Source organism: Argopecten irradians, chromosome 3 (genome assembly GCF_041381155.1).
Source record: "Argopecten irradians isolate NY chromosome 3, Ai_NY, whole genome shotgun sequence".
Taxonomy (NCBI): domain Eukaryota; kingdom Metazoa; phylum Mollusca; class Bivalvia; order Pectinida; family Pectinidae; genus Argopecten; species Argopecten irradians.
The window spans coordinates 2,367,667-2,385,854 of NC_091136.1; the positions used below are offsets into that span (position 1 = coordinate 2,367,667).

General features: G+C 34.2%; 1 protein-coding gene across 2 annotated transcripts in view; it reads right to left on the reverse strand.

The window, feature by feature from the left end:
• The window catches only part of LOC138317271 (uncharacterized), a 30,926-nt gene extending 13,182 nt beyond the window's left edge, over positions 1 to 17,744 (reverse strand). The window contains exons 1-2 of one of the 2 annotated variants that reach the window (XM_069258829.1): positions 17,305 to 17,744; positions 327 to 357 (exon numbers count right to left, since the gene is read on the reverse strand). In XM_069258829.1, coding sequence (XP_069114930.1) covers positions 327 to 357; positions 17,305 to 17,364 — 91 coding nt within the window. In that variant the 5' untranslated portion in view covers positions 17,365 to 17,744. Of the gene's footprint in view, positions 1 to 326; positions 358 to 4,829; positions 5,535 to 17,304 lie in introns of those variants that run through there. The other variant, XM_069258828.1, reaches the window with a different exon arrangement.
• Between the last annotated feature and the right edge of the window lie 444 nt (positions 17,745 to 18,188).

Genomic DNA, 18,188 nt, shown 5'->3' on the forward strand with positions numbered 1-18,188 from the left:
ATGAATGTAATTACCATTAAACAAAACAGAAAACTAAATTAGAATAAAAAATATACACATAATTAATACTAACATTATGACATGATTGCAAGCTCGTTAGCTTGCATAACTTTCCTTTCTAAGGGCAAAGTGTAATCTAGCTATATATGCATTGTGCCTCTGAGGTCATCATCAATATATATATATTTTAAAAAGCTATTCTTTACGTACAATAACAAGGATTCTCAAATGATGTTATGAAATGATATTAAAATGTTAGATGTTTAATTAGATGCACATTATAGAGGAGATAGAGGAGGGTTGGATTACTTTTAAATTACACTTACCATGGACTTTGTCTTCTGTCAGCTGGCTTAACTAGAAGTAACAAAAACAGAATGTATATTTCAATGTATATAATATAACAACTCAGAAAAATATACATTGTATTAATATACATGTATTATCAAATACATTGTATTTAGAGGTTCGCAATATGTAACTCTTGCTTATCCGGTTTGAAAATCTTAAACTAGTTTGCGTTTAGATAAGCATGCTAAATAACAGTTGGGAAAAATTCAAAAACTTTGAATTTTTATATCATTATATCATCATATGTCAATTGTTTGCCGTTATATTCAAGGAGGCGTTTATCTACATATTGTGTCATACGTAGTTGCTATAGAATGTGGCGCCTAAATAGATAGATATTTGATTAATCTTATGTATCGTATGATGTTCGTGTATGAAATAAACAACCACCTGTTATATATTCATTAAAAAATGCGCTATCAAGAGTTAACCAAAGTTCGAAATCGTATGCAACCAATCAGAATCGAGAGAGGATGGAAATTACACTTCAATCAAAACAAGTTTTATTGAGTGCATGACGTGATTTGTTTTAGTAAATAGTAAAACAATATGCATAGTTTGGGGATAAATAGAATATGTGTTATACCCGACCAAAGAAAGAATAATATCATAAATTAAGTCACTGAAAGCACAACAAAATGCCTGTAAATATTTCGTTGTTTGGATAGTATACTAAAGCTATTGAACTTGTATTTTGAAATACATACAACAACGAATAATCAGTATCTGTTTTTACAACCTGGTTATAGTGTCAACAGTACAGATAAACAACATCTTCTAAGATATTAGAAAACTAGTAAATCCGGCGAGAAATACCTATGAAGTAAGTTAAGTCAATGTGTTTTGAGAGTATGATATTACGCGTAAATTCCAGATAGCGTGACGAGAATGCTTATATCAAAAGTTGTTGTTATTTCCATTATATTCAACATTGCCATGACCTGATCTAATTCAAATTACAGACTATATACGATTTAAGTAACACACATATGCATGTCTTTTTCATAAAGATCCGTTTTAAGTTATGATAATTTCATTTGTAATAATAGTAAAATAGTCCTATTAATCTTTTACCTTAAACAAACGCAGACAAGAATAATTGTTCTACGACTATATGAATACCTATTATATTATTAAAAATATGTTTTTAAATACAATTAAAAATTATTTATTTAAGATTAAAACAAAAGTTTTTATTGTAGTGTGTGAATAATATTAGTCAGAGTTTGGTGGGAGAGAGGGTCCTCATACCAAAACACCCCTCTCAGAGACATTATTAGCCGTATACGGTCCTGGGTTTAAGTTAAAATGAATGTTCTGATCTTTTAAAATACACAGCCATACCTTTTTAATACACATATGATTTCCTCAATTGTAACCGCCTTCAGCTCAACAAAATCGATTAAAACTACATAACATTCAAATGAACACATGAAAAACAAATTAAACCTAAACATACCATGCGGATAAATACGTACTTGTTTTACACCATGAAATTGAAGTTAGGACCACGCTGTTTGTGGTTGACGCTGATGTTAATTTGATGACGAGGAGGAGGAGGAGGGGCGGAATGAAGTTGTGTTGTGTAGGTTGGTGATGGTGTTGTTGTTGTTGTTGTCTCATATATTAATCAATTATAGTTTCATACTACTTATTAACTGCACAGGCTGATATTACGAATATCGTAATGTAGACGGACGTGGTCTACTGAGAATATGTCAGCGGGACGAGACTGGACACTGAGGATTGACTGACATTTAAACCAACTATTAGGAAGGATCCGGAACCACTGTACTGCAAAACATTTGTAATTAGGAAACATAGACGTCATCAAGGATAATTTACCCCACCTACCGCCATCTGGTCACCTTAATGGTACTTTCGACAACGCCATTTGTATATACCACTGAGCTGACATTTCATCAATAACATATTACTTACATTCTGTACAGACAGTACAGACACTGTTACAAAGACATATACATTTCGTGAGGATGTGTCAAATTATTTGCCTTTGTCACGCAATGATCGGAATGGAATTGACTTTCCATCAAATGTCTACAATATAAATAGTTCATACCGTTATATATTGCACTGTCCCATGGAGAGATGAATAAGAAAGGATAAAAGTGTTGGAGTTTTCCCAATTAGTATCACGCATCTAAGTAGCACTTTAGCAATGACGAATCAAGTAATCGACTCATCTATCAGATTGTCAACCTGCCTTCACCTATCCATATCTACTTTGATTAGCATATCCACCAAGCAATGCAAAATTATCCAACGCTAATTTTTCTGTATATTAAATAACAAAAAATTAGCTAAATTAACAACATTGCATTCAGTAGAATGAATATACGTACCCGGCCTACTATACCTTTCGACCGGGTACGAATTGGTCCCTATGTGTCGTAGTGGAGCGCTGCCTCCGAAAATCACTCGGGCACAGTTTTCTTCACTTTTTGTAGGTTTCCAATTATTTTAAGCGTATACATGCTTTTACATATTATTTTTGTCGAAAACAAACATAACTATCATTCTTAATATATACCGTACCGCTCACAAGACGTCAAATTCACAACTTTTGGACTTGCCGTATAAATTTCCTTCAGAAAGATCTTCATATGTATTATGTAAAAAATGATCGATGATAATTTGATATTTGATATAGCTCAGTTCTGTTCCCTAGTAGGTAAGCGACATAAAAAAGAACGATAAAAATGCAAAGAAACGTTTTATAACGGTTTGTATAATAATTACTTTGCTGCAATATATGTAGCAGTAATAGGCACCAATTGTAGCTCTAAAGACGACACCATTTTCTGTCTAAAAATCTTTTGAGCTACAATATTGCAGCTCTAAACATTCAGGTGTAATGATTACCGAATATATATCATGAAAATTTAAAGACATCTTTTTGGTCAACTAGCAATCTATATTTTTGTCTTCCAAACAAATCTAAAAACAAACACAACAGTCTTATGAGAAGTTAGCTGCAATATTGTAGCTCAAAAGACTTTTAGACAGAAAATGGTGTCGTCTTTAGAGCTACAATTGTTGCCTATTACTGCTAATGGAGCAAAGTAATTATTATACAAACCGTTATAAAACGTTTCTTTGCATTTTATCGTGAGAAGTGTATACCACATGGTCGAAATCGACTATTAGACAAACATGTATGTTTGTGTAGAATATCACATGGTCATTGCAAAATACATTCAAAATGGTATAGACCAAAATTCACAATTAAACTATACATACATAATAAATTAAAACTCGCCATTGAAAGCATTTGTAAATGTATTAAGCTAAGAATAGTTTAAAACAGACGACAACAATGTAATCAAACACACACAAATTTATGCTATGAGAGTATAGTATTTATATAAATCGCTAGGGTGTTTTAGCCGGAGTCACAATTCCTGCAATATACAGAACATTATCAAGATAACCATTGTACTTATCTGATCCCGAAAGGCTTTCTATAGAAAGGTTTTCACAAATCGTAACTCCACAGGAGAAGAAATTCAATTGCAATTTGCCCTAGATATACAAAATTGTGTTGATGTTACTATTTATGTGCTGTGAGGATATTGACAACAAAACGCACCGGGTGAAAGCGTATGAGTAAGGCTACTTATACAAATGTACTGTACACCAATAAGTAGATGTGTAATGTAAGTGTGAACTGTAAATAGATTTCCACATTGGTTGATGGTGGTTGACATACTTGTACTTTTGCCATTACGTGTCTAACTATTGGGGACACATCATGTGCCACTCAAGTTACTTACATCAACTGTCAGTCAATATGACAACATATTTGGTATTAAACCTGATCAAGATCACAGTAATATCCCCATACAATAGCAAAGATAATAATTATTGATTATGAATATGATTTTATTATTTTGAGACATTCTCATTAACTGCAAATACATATTTTTTATCGAAAACATTGCATTCTTTATTTTTTATATTTAGATGTCGAGACCGTAACAAGCAATATACTGTATATTTTACGAATATATTCAATAAATTTTACATGGATTTATAATATTTTATTTATCATTATGAAATGATTTTTAGAAGATAAGAGAAAACATGTTAACTGCCTCTCTTTTAGATAGACCTTTCTGTACCCTATAGTATGAAATCCCCCGGACGTGTAAAGAACATTAGTTAGGCCAGTTATCATCATTAACGAACATTGACCCTATAACTTATCTATAAGTTCAAGGGATTCATAATGAAGTAGATCCAATTAAGTTCATAATACCCAAAATAATTCATGGACAAAAATAATCCCCAACATCTTACACCGAGCAACAATACCAACACCTTCCACTTAAACAAGGCATGCACGGGACCAAACCTCATTAACTTCTATCCCCATTACGTCCATCACCATCTCCAACAGATGGTCGGACCCTGAGAACAACACAACGTGTTGAAGTTTTATTCGGACTTTAGCTCACCGGTATAAGGTCCCCGTTGGAGTCACGTCGACATTGCTTTGATAATTTTGTAATGATAATCCGAAGATCCACCTCAGAGGACACTGACACGTTTTTGGACATTTCTTTTTTTATCACAAGTTGTCCAACTTTGAAAGATGAGAATTGTTTATGGCACCTAATTGGTCCGATAATTGTGAAAAATCCTTCTGTAAGTAGATCAATGTTTCCCGAACTCAGTACCTTCACACTGTTGGGTCGTTACATAGTGTCCCGCGGTACTGACAGCACCACTGTGACGAATGGTTCCAATGTAGATCGAGTTCGCTAAGCGATGACAGTGATATATATATACATATATATGTATTGCACATCCAACACTTAACAGCTTTATACATTATTTGTGAGTTTGATTACCGAAACATCGTCCAACTTAAGTTAAACAAGCCAAATACTTCACACACACAACCAGGTCAATGGAGGAAATTTCAATGGTCGAGAATATACCACAAAAGGAGCATTATTCCCTGTAGAACATCTGGTCGTAAAAAGAATTTCGCGGGGTTATTGCCATGTGCTATCGTTGTGTATGTTATTAGCAATGTGATATCAAACACACAGGAAAACATTTGAAGCGGATTGCGTCTGGCATGCTAACGAGAGGTTGCATTCTGTTCTCGCAGTTTCCTAATAGGCGAATATACAATGTAATGAAAGAAACCTTTGCCAAAATCCTTACAATCTAAATTGTTACTTGACCAATCCATACAAAAAAAAAATAGATAAAAATAAAATAATATTACCCGTGTTATTTCTACATTCACTTAGTATGATTATGAAGTGTTCTACTAGTTACGGTTTGGCAAACTAAGATTAACATTATACTACATTTCTGTTCAAGCACAAAGCTATTTTAAATGGACATTTCCTTTTTGTGTTGTAACAGCATTTGATTTTAGTGTTTATTTTACATATCTTTCTAAAAGTAGTTCTTGCAAGGAACTAATTAACACCAAACACGAAATATCACATTATTACCCTAACAGAAGGAGGATTCATAATTCAGTTTGGACAATTTAGATAATTGTCTAATGAAAGCCACTCTTACTGGCGCTAGGCCTATAATCAAGTTGTCGTTGTGAACATTAGTACATATATATGACATAGTACATCACGGTGACAATGCACCGTGGAACGTAGGTACTGGCTGTGTATCAATTCCTTAATGCAGGTAGGACACTGTCTCCAGTGAATTTACATCATTTAACAAGCAAACAATGCGGTGGAACAGTGTCCTCTAACTGCTTGGTAACTGTCTACACGTGTATGCACATGCTACCGTAACACACGCGCGCTTAGGTAAGATGTTCGTATATCAAAGAGATACTATATCAGTTACTCATATCATCGTGTATAAATATAACCTTGTATTACATACGTACACAACTGTTTAGACTGATGCCTGGCACACATTCCCAGGTTGCTGTATTTTTAGCAGCAGTTTTTAACACCTTTAACATGTTATATTAAGTTATGACATAGAATCAACAACTTACATATACTCGATTACCATAGAAACCTGTATGAAATATCAACACAGACCTATTAACCAGTTACTGGTTGTTAAACTCAATAACGTAATGTTACTTGATTGTCTTGATTATTTCAACGTTCTATTAACAGCCAGGGTCATATAAGGACGTGCAAGTTTGAAAAGTGGAGGAATACCGGAGTAGCCGGGAATAAACTAAAGATAAGAGGCCAATATCTACGAGTTCTTCTACATGGGATTAAAACTCGCGACCCAGAGGTGGAAGGACCTTTATTTGAAAATATCTAAATACGATACGCAAAAACTGCTTGAGATTTTCTAAAAAATAATAAATTACCAGACCGGATAGTCCTATTTGTGTGTACTAAATATAGCAATTATTACACGGACAGGACCCAGTCAAAAATGGTTAATTAACTATTATACGGGGAATCCTACCAAACGTTTCATGATTCTTTGATCCAGTCAGTATGTGTATTTGTACACACGGTCAATATTCTATATATCAAAAAAGGATGACCAGTCTAAACGAGCTTAGGTGATAGATGCATCTTGTGCTACGATAGTTCGTTTATTCCTGCTGATATTGAACTTTTGAGGTCATGTTTCCGATATTACTGACAATAGGAAACAAATTTACAGCAAAAGCTAAAATAAATTGTTTGTTCTATAAAACTAGAGCGCAAAGCTCTCAATGCGAAGACACGAATTGCTCTTTGTTATCGCATTTGTGTACTTCATGCCAAAATTGAGCGGTAATGAAAAAAACCGTTTCAGAGAGTTTATGACAGTTTATAAATTGCACCTTGTCCTAATTTACAAAAATATAGACACCAAAGAACCTTAAACTGCAGTTCTGGCATTCAAATCTCAGTAAATTTTAATCATAAACCAATATGTAATTGTTGATATGTATTTGTGCTCGAATAGAAATAGTTGATATTAAAAGAAAAAACCTTTTTTTACTAACTTTCACTCGTTGCTCAGTCACCTTAAAATTCCAGATCATACGTTTCTCTTGAATTTGAAGAATACTGGATCCGTCAAAATAATTCAAAATCGAATTCCAAATCTCTAAATTACTATATTGTACACTGTGAAATGTTTTATTCTACATTTTCTGAATTCCCTTATATCAATTTCATCTCACGACGCACAATGTAGTTTTGGTGCTGTAAATTTCCCCGGATATATGTACCAGGTCCCATATTAGAATGTAATCGATGGGAAGCATTTGCAGAGTTTTCGTCTGCACAGTAATTTCGTATTGATAGAATGCAAGTCTGCCGTACATAGTAACCGAAATATTCTCCCAGTGGGAGACCGGCCGGGAGTAACTGAGGCGAGCTTCGTGTGTGGTGTTCTGTATTTCCATCCAGGTGCAAGGAAATCGAATATACATTTAGAAATATAAAGTATCGATTAAAACATCCAAAGCATAATTAAATAAAGGAACATAAATATGGATGAGTATACGCCAGAGAAATCTAAAGTTATATTGCCAAAAACATCAAAAGTATCAGAGATGAAGATGTCGTCCGTAATATATAAAAAGACAACTGTGTTACTCCACTAAGACAACATCCATGGTTTTCTATTTTTGTTAATAACACACACGCATATGAATTTGCTTCAAATGATATTTTTGGATGCATTCCATATGATTTTGAAAGACTAGTTTACTTACATATTCCGTTATAAATGCAAAGGCTTTGGGGAAACAGATGTAATGTACAAATACCTAGCATTACATGATCTTGAGAAAACATTTTGCGGAAACTAAAGAAGTGTACTGGGTTTATTTTACTTCTGCGTAAGTTTACAGACATCGCATCCAATATATGAAGCAACATGATATAATTCCCCTCACCAACCAACTCCTCACAATAAAGGAAAATATAAACTTGTCTATAAAGACAATGCAGAGGTAAGTGTCTGTGTTGTCCAGTGGCCGTTATACAAAGGTCATTGACCTTTTAGGAATGCAACGAGAAGTTGTCTTACGAAGCTGATTGATGGTCTTTATACAGAGGTGTTCGCTAAATCAAGTTTTATGGTATTCAATAGGAATTTATTCAGAAAATTCGATAAATCGATGTTATATAAGCGCTGATTCTATAATAACGCTATATATCTGACATTCACGCCATAAGACAAATACTCTTTATAGTGATTTTTACCACATTAAGTGATGTTATTCAACTCTCAGGACATTGAATAAGTATTGGTAGTGCAGCTGTTGATTAACAATTTGTTTATACCACACGTGGAATAAACTCTGTACGCATTTTTATTGGCTGTCGCGGCGAACTTTGACCGAGCTACTTATTTCTCAATATCCCGTCATCATAGTCAACGTCATCAATAATCAACCAACGTCATTATATGTTGTGATTGCCACTTGACGTCCAAAATTGGTGTTGGAAAGCGTATGCGTCGTGGTCGTTGTGTCAAAATACGTGACGTTTTCATACATGTTAAGTTGACCTTCAGTAATAATAATAAATGTTGACGGACAAGAATTTTACTGGTGAGTTTTATAGATGTAACGTGTATGAAACGAACTTGATCTTGATGGTAATATGGCTCGATGATTATCTGGCGGGAAATTGACGATGCCGAGTCGTGCGAATGTTTTACTTGTATACATGTGCACGCAGTTCGACATTGAGTTTTATTTTCTGGAAGCAACTATGAAGATTGACCTCAAGAAGAGGTTAAATGGGAATAATTTAATCCTGAAGATGTTCGCAATGAGAAGAATTTGATATCGATGGAATCTTTATCAATCGATGACTTTTGAATACTAATTTGTGTCTTTTTGCTGATAAAAATATAACTACACCTTATTTGCATATTTCGGTAAATACACGTTACCGTATCCCTGCCGTATTGCTATCGGCTAAAACAAATATGATTGTGGTTGAAACAGGTAACACTACTCGTGGTTGTTGAATAATAAATTTATTCCACACTCGTAAGTTATTTTTTTTAAATTACAAAAGACAGTCGCTTAAGCTCGTGTCTTACGTAACTTTAAAAAAATATCTCGTGGGGAATAAATTCAATATTCAACAACCACTCATTGTGTACCCTCTATGTATACCATACCTAGTTGGAAATCTAAATTGCGATGTAAAAAGTGTGGTTCTGGAGATACATAATGCATGCTTACAGTTTGAGCCAGTGATTTTGAAACCAAATATATCATAACAATAAGTGAACTTCAAAAACATCACATGGTTGGCGGTCGTTTAACAGGAGGAACGGTGATATGAAATAACACAGCATGTCATAAAAACTGTATATTGATGAACGACAGTATGCGGTTATATCAAGAAAACATCATTTAACGTTGAAAGGAAAAACATAGAAAAAATACAAATACAAATATAATGTTTGGTGTTTCAAGTTGTTGTGAGTGATTATACGAAATGGACCTTCAGCAGAAAGAGCAAACACCCGCAATGACGCTAGAATGGTTAAATTATTTCGTTTTTTTATCGTCGAACATTGATAGAACCGTTAAATGCATGTATAGTGTGTGTTGTAAAAAGCTTAGCAATCATACGAAGAGAATGAATATCAAAAGCAAAAGTCAACAGACAAATTAAAATGAAATATGTTAGTTTTTCGTCTCTCGGGCATCTTCTGATTGTCTACAGCGTTGCTGACTCTGCTAACTTTGCATGTTGCCATATCAGTCAGTAAGCATAATAAAACAAACACCGTTCTATTATATAACAAAATGTTGGTGAGAGGGAAAGTTAAGTATAGTTTTTGTATTATATATATAAATTAAATACTGTGTAACATAAAATATTTGTGTGCACTTTCTTTCGAGGTTTCGAGTTTTGAAAATAAAATCTCCGACAGAAACCGTTATTGTGGTTAGTTAATGAACAAAAGTGTAAGTGTTATACAAACAAAATTCGTTGTTTTTATTTTGTCTTTGCATATCAAAAAGTAATCTGCCCTTGCCGGTAGTTATTGATTGTGATGTCTTCTGTTTGCAAGCATAACGGTATATTTTCAGAGAAAACCACGTGAATTTTGCTCCAAAACGATGCGGTCACAATGGATACCTACCCGCAAAGGAAGTACATAATCTAACTATAAATTATGCAAAGAGAGTAGAAACAATGAACTCATAGAGTAGTGGAAGCTTCCAATAAATAGGAATAAAGTTTCTATGGATTAGATATACTGAATCACATTTTAATCCATCTTTGGGGCGGATGTTATAAGCTTGATCTTTGTTTGTTTGTTTGTTTGTTTGTTTGTATGAGTTTTACCGCCTATCTACAACTAAGGCCATTTAGGGCCAAACTACAAGTCATGCAGTACTGGACGGAGATCGAAGTTATTTTTAGCGAATCATCCGACTCTCACTTACCAGTAAAATAAATAAGGGAATGTACTTAACTAACCCCGACTGTTAATGTAACCCAGAGGACACTAGACAACCTTTCTAGAGACAGATATATACACTAATTACTAAAATAATTACTGATTTATTTAGGCACATTCTCTGAAATCATCCCATGTTTTAATAAACAACATATTACCGTAATGTTCTCGATTCTGGTAGTGGTAGGTGCTCACGCGCGTAACCCGCATGTGCTGTGCCAAAATGTACGTTTGTTTTGGGTTATATATGATGCTAGTACCATTACATGCAATTACATATATCACACACACACGCGCGCGTCACTAGCACTTCGCATGGTGTTTATAATTTGCCTCGGATCATAAAACAGCGGGAAATATAGTGTTGTACCATCAGGTGAAAAGTAAAGCGTAGATATGTAGTGTTGGACATGTTAATGTTTTTGTCGCATAATCCGCCTGATATCCAGTAATTTTGCCCGTGAACTATTTTTGCATATGTCACTTCATTAATTATAGTGTAATATGACCTGGAACGATTTTCATTTGCTTGAAAATTCATTCTAACGATATGGCAGAAACAATGAAAAGACGCCAGGAAAATGACGTGATGTCATGATTGCGAGAAAGGCGTGGAAAAAAGGCGACCGCCGCTGGATTTCCGCAAAACATTTTGACGTGAGATTCTTTGAAATGTAGGTTGTTGAAGTAATGTGATAAAACGTATCTTAAATTTGTGCTCAATTCATATGAGGTTTTATGAAACTCGTCTCAAAGTTTTAGTTTTTGTTTGCCAAGACTTGCAAAAATAAAAATAAAAATTTTTAAGGTGCTATATTTTTCTCTTATATTTAACATGAAAATGTTTAAAAAAATAAAAAATAAAAAAGAACAGAAATATTTAAATGCGCGATTTCTTTTCATGACTAACTGGAAACAGTGTCAATTTCAAACGTGCATATTTGCCCCTCTATTTACACATGTATAGCGAAACATCGTGGTTTAAACATCGTTTGTTTACACTTTCCATAATTATATACCTCCTATATATGTGCAGTACATATTTGCCGTGATAACTTACTTCAGTTTTCAAACATGTAGATTACAAGAAAGTACTAAAATATAAATATGATCCGACGGACTATGGCCAGACGGCCAATGTAGAAAATATTTCTCGCACACCGTACATGAAAGTCTCACATGATACCCAGTACCAGATTTTTCTATCTCGTTCGATCTGTCTGGTACGCTTACGTGATTTTTGACGGAATTTTAACTCATTCAAAAAGTCCGCGCAAGTGACGTCATACTATCGAATCGGTGACGTCACATTCTCGAAAAAGTCAATTTTATTAGAAGATGTTTTCATACTGTTTTTGTCGTTTCTTCAATTAATATAAGTTGTTTGGTTTGCTGTTGACTATTATTAAATATTTACCGATTGATCATCCTTTTTGTCTCAGATATCACCGAACTATAGTTTCATGCGGAAGGCGGGGATGACGTGGTTAAACAGCTTGGAACCGGGAGGACCCAGACGGGATATTCTAAACGCACATAGATGATCTCTATTATGCTTCTACATATGTGATGCGGGTTATACAACAATTTTGAGGAGTTCGGTTTTTCTCTATTATACATGTTTATAATCTGACAGTTGCGCCGATTCTCACCTGATGCTAGATTTATATAAAATCTTTGCCCTCGAATGAGATAACCCTATCTCGATCACTTACATGTAATTCATTCTTTCAATCAAAAAGCAAAATTCTATCTATTCGAGTATTTAACACATGAACTAACATATATCCGTCCACGATACCCCAGGGGTTCCGATCACTTACTATCTCTAAAATTGGAGGCAGATCAGCTCAATTTTCTATGAAGAATACAGAGAGAGCAGCACCTAACATCAAAGCCACACAGTCAACCACAGTGTACCGTTATGCGGCTCTTTTGATGTACATCAAATGACTTAATTACCTGTTCTATTCTGTTGCCTCCAGTTTTACTATGAGATAGTCCAATGGTGTAGAGATCGTAAGTGATCGGAACCCCTGGAATATCGAGGATGACATGAATTATTATGACAGGAAGACTGCATTTCATTATCAGATGGTCTAAAGATTTTACAGTTTGGAAGTGACAACTCCAATTGGTATAATATGTGCGTCGTTATCAATCATCGGTTATAAATCACAGTTTCACTTCTGGCGAAGCACATTGCGCTTACCGCCTCTTGTTTGGATGTTTTTAGAAATAATTAACGGATATAACATATGCTAAATATAAACAATGAGTACACAAGGTGACGCACGGCTGTTCAAAGCACAACTGCCACATTGTATAGCAAATTTCTCTTATTATTGAGATGTTTCTTTTAACAAAGTTTAGTTTTTCTATACTGTACATATTTATGATTTGGCAGTTGCGCTGCTTCTCACCTGATGCTAGAACATGCTCTAGCAATTTAACTTACATCGCTTTTTCGAGTGCCATGTTTACGCTACATCGCCTAATTTTATCTCTGCTCCTCTGTAACTGTTTTTTTTATATCATATCATCACTTTATGTGTCTTGTGTTCTCATTTTAATGTTTAGTGAGTAAATAATACAATTATATAACCTCAAATGTAAACAAAACGATACAATATAACTTAATTATCATAGCATGTGCTATGAAAGCCAGAAGGAACATCAACAATTAACATACGTATGCTTGTGAGACGGGCAAGTGTTTCAAGGTTGCACAAAACAACTAATTTTTACAATTGCCCCTGTTTCTGTCTCGATATTTCCCAATAGCTTGAGTGCAGAACGTGACCCGATTTGGCGCGTATGGATACGTGTAAACATTTGCGGACTTCCTTTGACATTCCACAAAATCACGTTTTAGAGTTTACAAATAACACATGTACGAGACAATAGGAGACATACAATAAAACAGATTTAAGTTTTTGATATGTAACTACTATTTGACTTGATTAAATAACTGAAATAAAAAACTATTTTTGTGACGTCATAGAAAAAAAGGGCGGATTAAGCTGTCAGTCAACGGGGCTCTTTTTCTGAATGGCTGTTGTTAACGGTTAAACATGACGGCAGTATAATTTTGACAGCAAATAACACACTGTAAATGATTGTATCTGATTGAACTGGTTGATTTTACTGTTTAAAGAAAATATTGTAAATATAAGGATTAACCTCTTAGGTTGTTTAGTTTGTGAGATGATAAACCCAATGGAGCAGTCGGTAAAATGTACGTAAACGCTTCGCGTTTAAGCAGTTTACATCGTACTCCATGGGGTTCATCATCTCATAAACTAAACAAAGTAAGGGGTTGATTCTTAAATAAATAAGGTGGAAAGTTTATTTTAACACTAAGGTAGCATGTAAATAAAAACTAAAATCCAACTGAGCCTTCATATAACCTTCCAATTGAATCATAAGAGGGGTATCATTTTGGGCCCTTTTACGGCCACTCAGTTATAAGCAAAACATTTTGCATGAAGATACATTAGGGTCAGCTGCATATTGAATGCTAATCAGAATATCCGATTTTTTTCTGCGATCATGGTAATTTCAGAGGTCAAAGGTCGAAGAATGAAAATTCTCATTTACATTTTTAATGTCTAATTAATGAAATATTAGAATAGAGATAACAATTTTTGCAGAATTTGCCTGTAAATATTGGGTTTGTGAAGTTCAGTTAAGAAAACTGATGAAAAGTTCAAAAAGAAGGTCACAATACCTAGTTAAGCATTCATTCTATTTTAGCATTAAAAACTTTAATATTTTTGCTGAAAACTAGAATCTTTGAAAGATTTGAAGCTTGAAATTGATGTTTAAAACTGCATCTGGAACTTGACATGACCTGCTTAAGATGATTACATCTTAGGGTCACATTGGCTAGGTCACGTGCATAAATTAGGTCATATTCATTGAATGGTATCATCTTTCCACTAAGCATATCCTTTAAGATATAATTTTTAAGTATACTCACATTTTGATGAAAAGAAACGAATTTACCACATTTCTAGAAACTTCGTCGATGCACATTGATATTTTACCCGACTATTTATTTTGGTGCTCTAATGAACAAAAAAAACAAGATTAATTAGGATTGCAGCAATGACCAACATTCCACGTCTATTGCAGATATATTTGATGTGCCTATCTATTGATATGCTGACTATATCTCTATTCTGTTTGTATATGAGTGAAAATTTCGCGTCATGATTGCAGAGTGGATCAATTGTTCCACATTCCTATACGATATCGGCAATATATCTGAATATTTCCCATTACATGTAATTAAAATGTCCGGCAGTTCACCACCAGCCTTTCCAAGACTTTTTTTGCCACAGGCTTTTCATCTTTTGGTAATGACTTCCATATTATTGCGAAACAAAATGATATGTTCCATATTCAAGGTCACTCGCATTTCAAATATAACAATCATGCTTTTAAGAATTTGAGTTTCGTTTAACAGGGTCTTCTTATTTCAAAGTACATGCATCTATATTTTTACGTTTTATTTTATTATATTTTTGTGAAGATGAATGGCATTTGTACATTGAGTGTGTCATTTTGATGAATTAGTAGTCTTCATATTCTCGATAGCACTATTTGTTTATTTTAAGCCATTTTGAAAATAGGTTTTAAAATGCTGACGATGTGTTTTATACGGCACTCATCAATCCTTTTCCGCTATAACTATAAATTCGTTTTGCCTTGAACGAAATACAAAATGGTACCTCATTAAAGACAGAATGATTTTATGTAATTCGGTATATTTTAGTACATATAAAACAATATTTAAAACAATCAAAAGCTCTCTTGAAACGCTTTTCTCTGAAACGCCCATTGGGGGATTTCAGGAAATCTTATGTTGAAAAGTGTTGTGTTAATGATATATTATTAGCTCTTAAGGAAAATTCTTTTCCAGCGATTTTTGTGCCGTGATTGGATAAGTTTTCAATATCTTAACGAAACTCTGTCATAAGTTCATTTGTTATCCCATAAAACTCAATACTTTCACTTAGTGCCCTTCTAGGAGGTATAAAACAGGGATTAATCATCTAGATTAGATATGTCGGAGTGGGGTAAATTGTGCATTTCTTGTAAGCTTAGAGCAAATATATTGCTTCATAGGTTGATATGAAGAATAGGGATATTCTACACTCGAGATCATAAAATGATGTGGTTTTACAAGGTTTTACGCATATTTTGATCCTAATATTATGTGGCGTTCGATAAAACACGATTTCATCAAACGTTGGTGCATGTATATACGGGTTTTAAGGGTTGCCGAACTCTAGAGTACCACTTCTGGTAACCTGTGTTGGCGATGATAAGGGAATACACTTCTGATTGGTCGAACTGTACATGTCGTTTCATTTTAACATTTTAATGCCTATAATCGAAAACACTAAACATGTACTGAAGAAATCACAAGTTCATGGTTTCCAAATAATAGTTGTTTGGTAATGAATATCATATATGAGATCCTGTCACGTCTAACAAAAGTGTTGTTCAAGAAGTAAACTGAAGCAGAAGTTGATTTGAGAAATATGTGTGTATTTGATTAACGTAAACTTTAAATAATTACTTATTATAATTTTACTTAATCGAATGTGACTTATGACACAGACCTATGTTTAACATGACTGATTCAACAATTACACTCTTGTGTGACCCTGTATTTTATTTGCTTTATGTTGTATTCCATTCTAAACTATCACTCCATTATTGCTATGCATTACTCTTGATCCAAATCCAACATACTCCAGTTAAGACCAATAACTTTTATTGGTTATAGACAATCTAAACAAATAGCCACATGGAGGTTATTTCGGACACATAATATAAACAATTATCCATATTGTTAAAAAACACGTGACCAGTAGGGATAGAAAATCCAGAAGCGAAATGGTTTTGTAAGGGCTCCATAGGGATGATAACTGTTTGTATGGAGTTTACAGGAAAGCAGTACCTAGAGGAAAACACTACTCAGCGGTCAATACCTGGCCACTGCCCCACATGGGATTTGAACCCGTGACCCAGGGTTGTACACCGAGGGAAAATATCTTTCATCAGAATGCATTAGATAGCGTGGAAGAAGGTGGTGTACATGAGGCACACAGAACAACCTTTAAATCACACCGGCAATTATTTATAACTATGTAATCCACTATAAATTACACCTTATGTCATCTCATATTATCGCATAAACTTTTGTTACATGTCACTTTCAATTTTCATAATGAAACTTTGTCAATTCAAAGTAGCATCAGCAATATGTTAGACAATAACACAATTTCCCCATTGAATGCATACGAGACGAACAGCCATACATATATTACAGAATCAAATCACATATCAATTTTACATTGTATGATAAAAAAACTTGGCAATGGAAACAAATGAAATATAAAAAAATTGTCCATTTGAATAAAGGTTGCAATACTTAATTGGGAAATGTAATAAATAACTATGTGTTCATTTTTTTTTTCTTATAGCTAATTATATTAGTAAATAAGATGAAATACTTACCAAAGATATTGCGAATGTTTCCTCTGTGAGTGCCGGTTCTGGCTTTTTGATATGAGCCATATCGGTGGTATAAAAGAACTACAGTCCAACTGACCACTGTCCGAAGCTGGATAAAATAACACCTTTCCTGCCCTGAGAAGTGTTATAGGGCAGCTAACTGGCCGTAAAACACATAAAACGATTCCAGTAGCTGAGCTTGACAAAGAGGTGTTTATTTACGATAATAGGCCGGTTCAACAGACATGGATTCTCTGTGGTTTAACCATCTCACACTTCAACACTGACAGCGAAATGTTCCTCTATTATAAACCCGGAAACGCACTTAAACCCATCATAAGCCCAACACATAATCGAATGTTAAAGTAGCACGCGCTCATGTAGGTATATGATACACAAAGAATAGCAAAAGGTCCCTGTACTCACGGATAGTTTGGTCAGATCACTTTCTCTGCTAGTTAGTTTGTCTGACAACGCGGTGGCACTTTTCCAGAAAGTGCAAGAAGTTAAATATATACCCAGAAACGTGTAATATGTTGGTCATATCTCGTTTAATCATGGTTAAACTCCTCCTCCAATGCCCCGAGGACTGTTTTAACAATTCATTGGTATATCAATATTTAGTACCCTCCCACTTTCGATTCCTGACGAGCTGTTTCTACTTTAGGGTGGTGTATAATTATATACCTATACCTCTTCCTAAATCTTATCCTACTCCAATGTTAAAATTGTAGTGATGTTGCAACAATGAATTTAAATCGACCTGCCTGAAATGTGAATATTTGAACGATGGTATGAACAAATCACCACCTTTTATCAAGTTGATTTCCAGATAAATGATAACATCATATCGACCGAATTAAAGCATCTCATCGTTTATATATTAG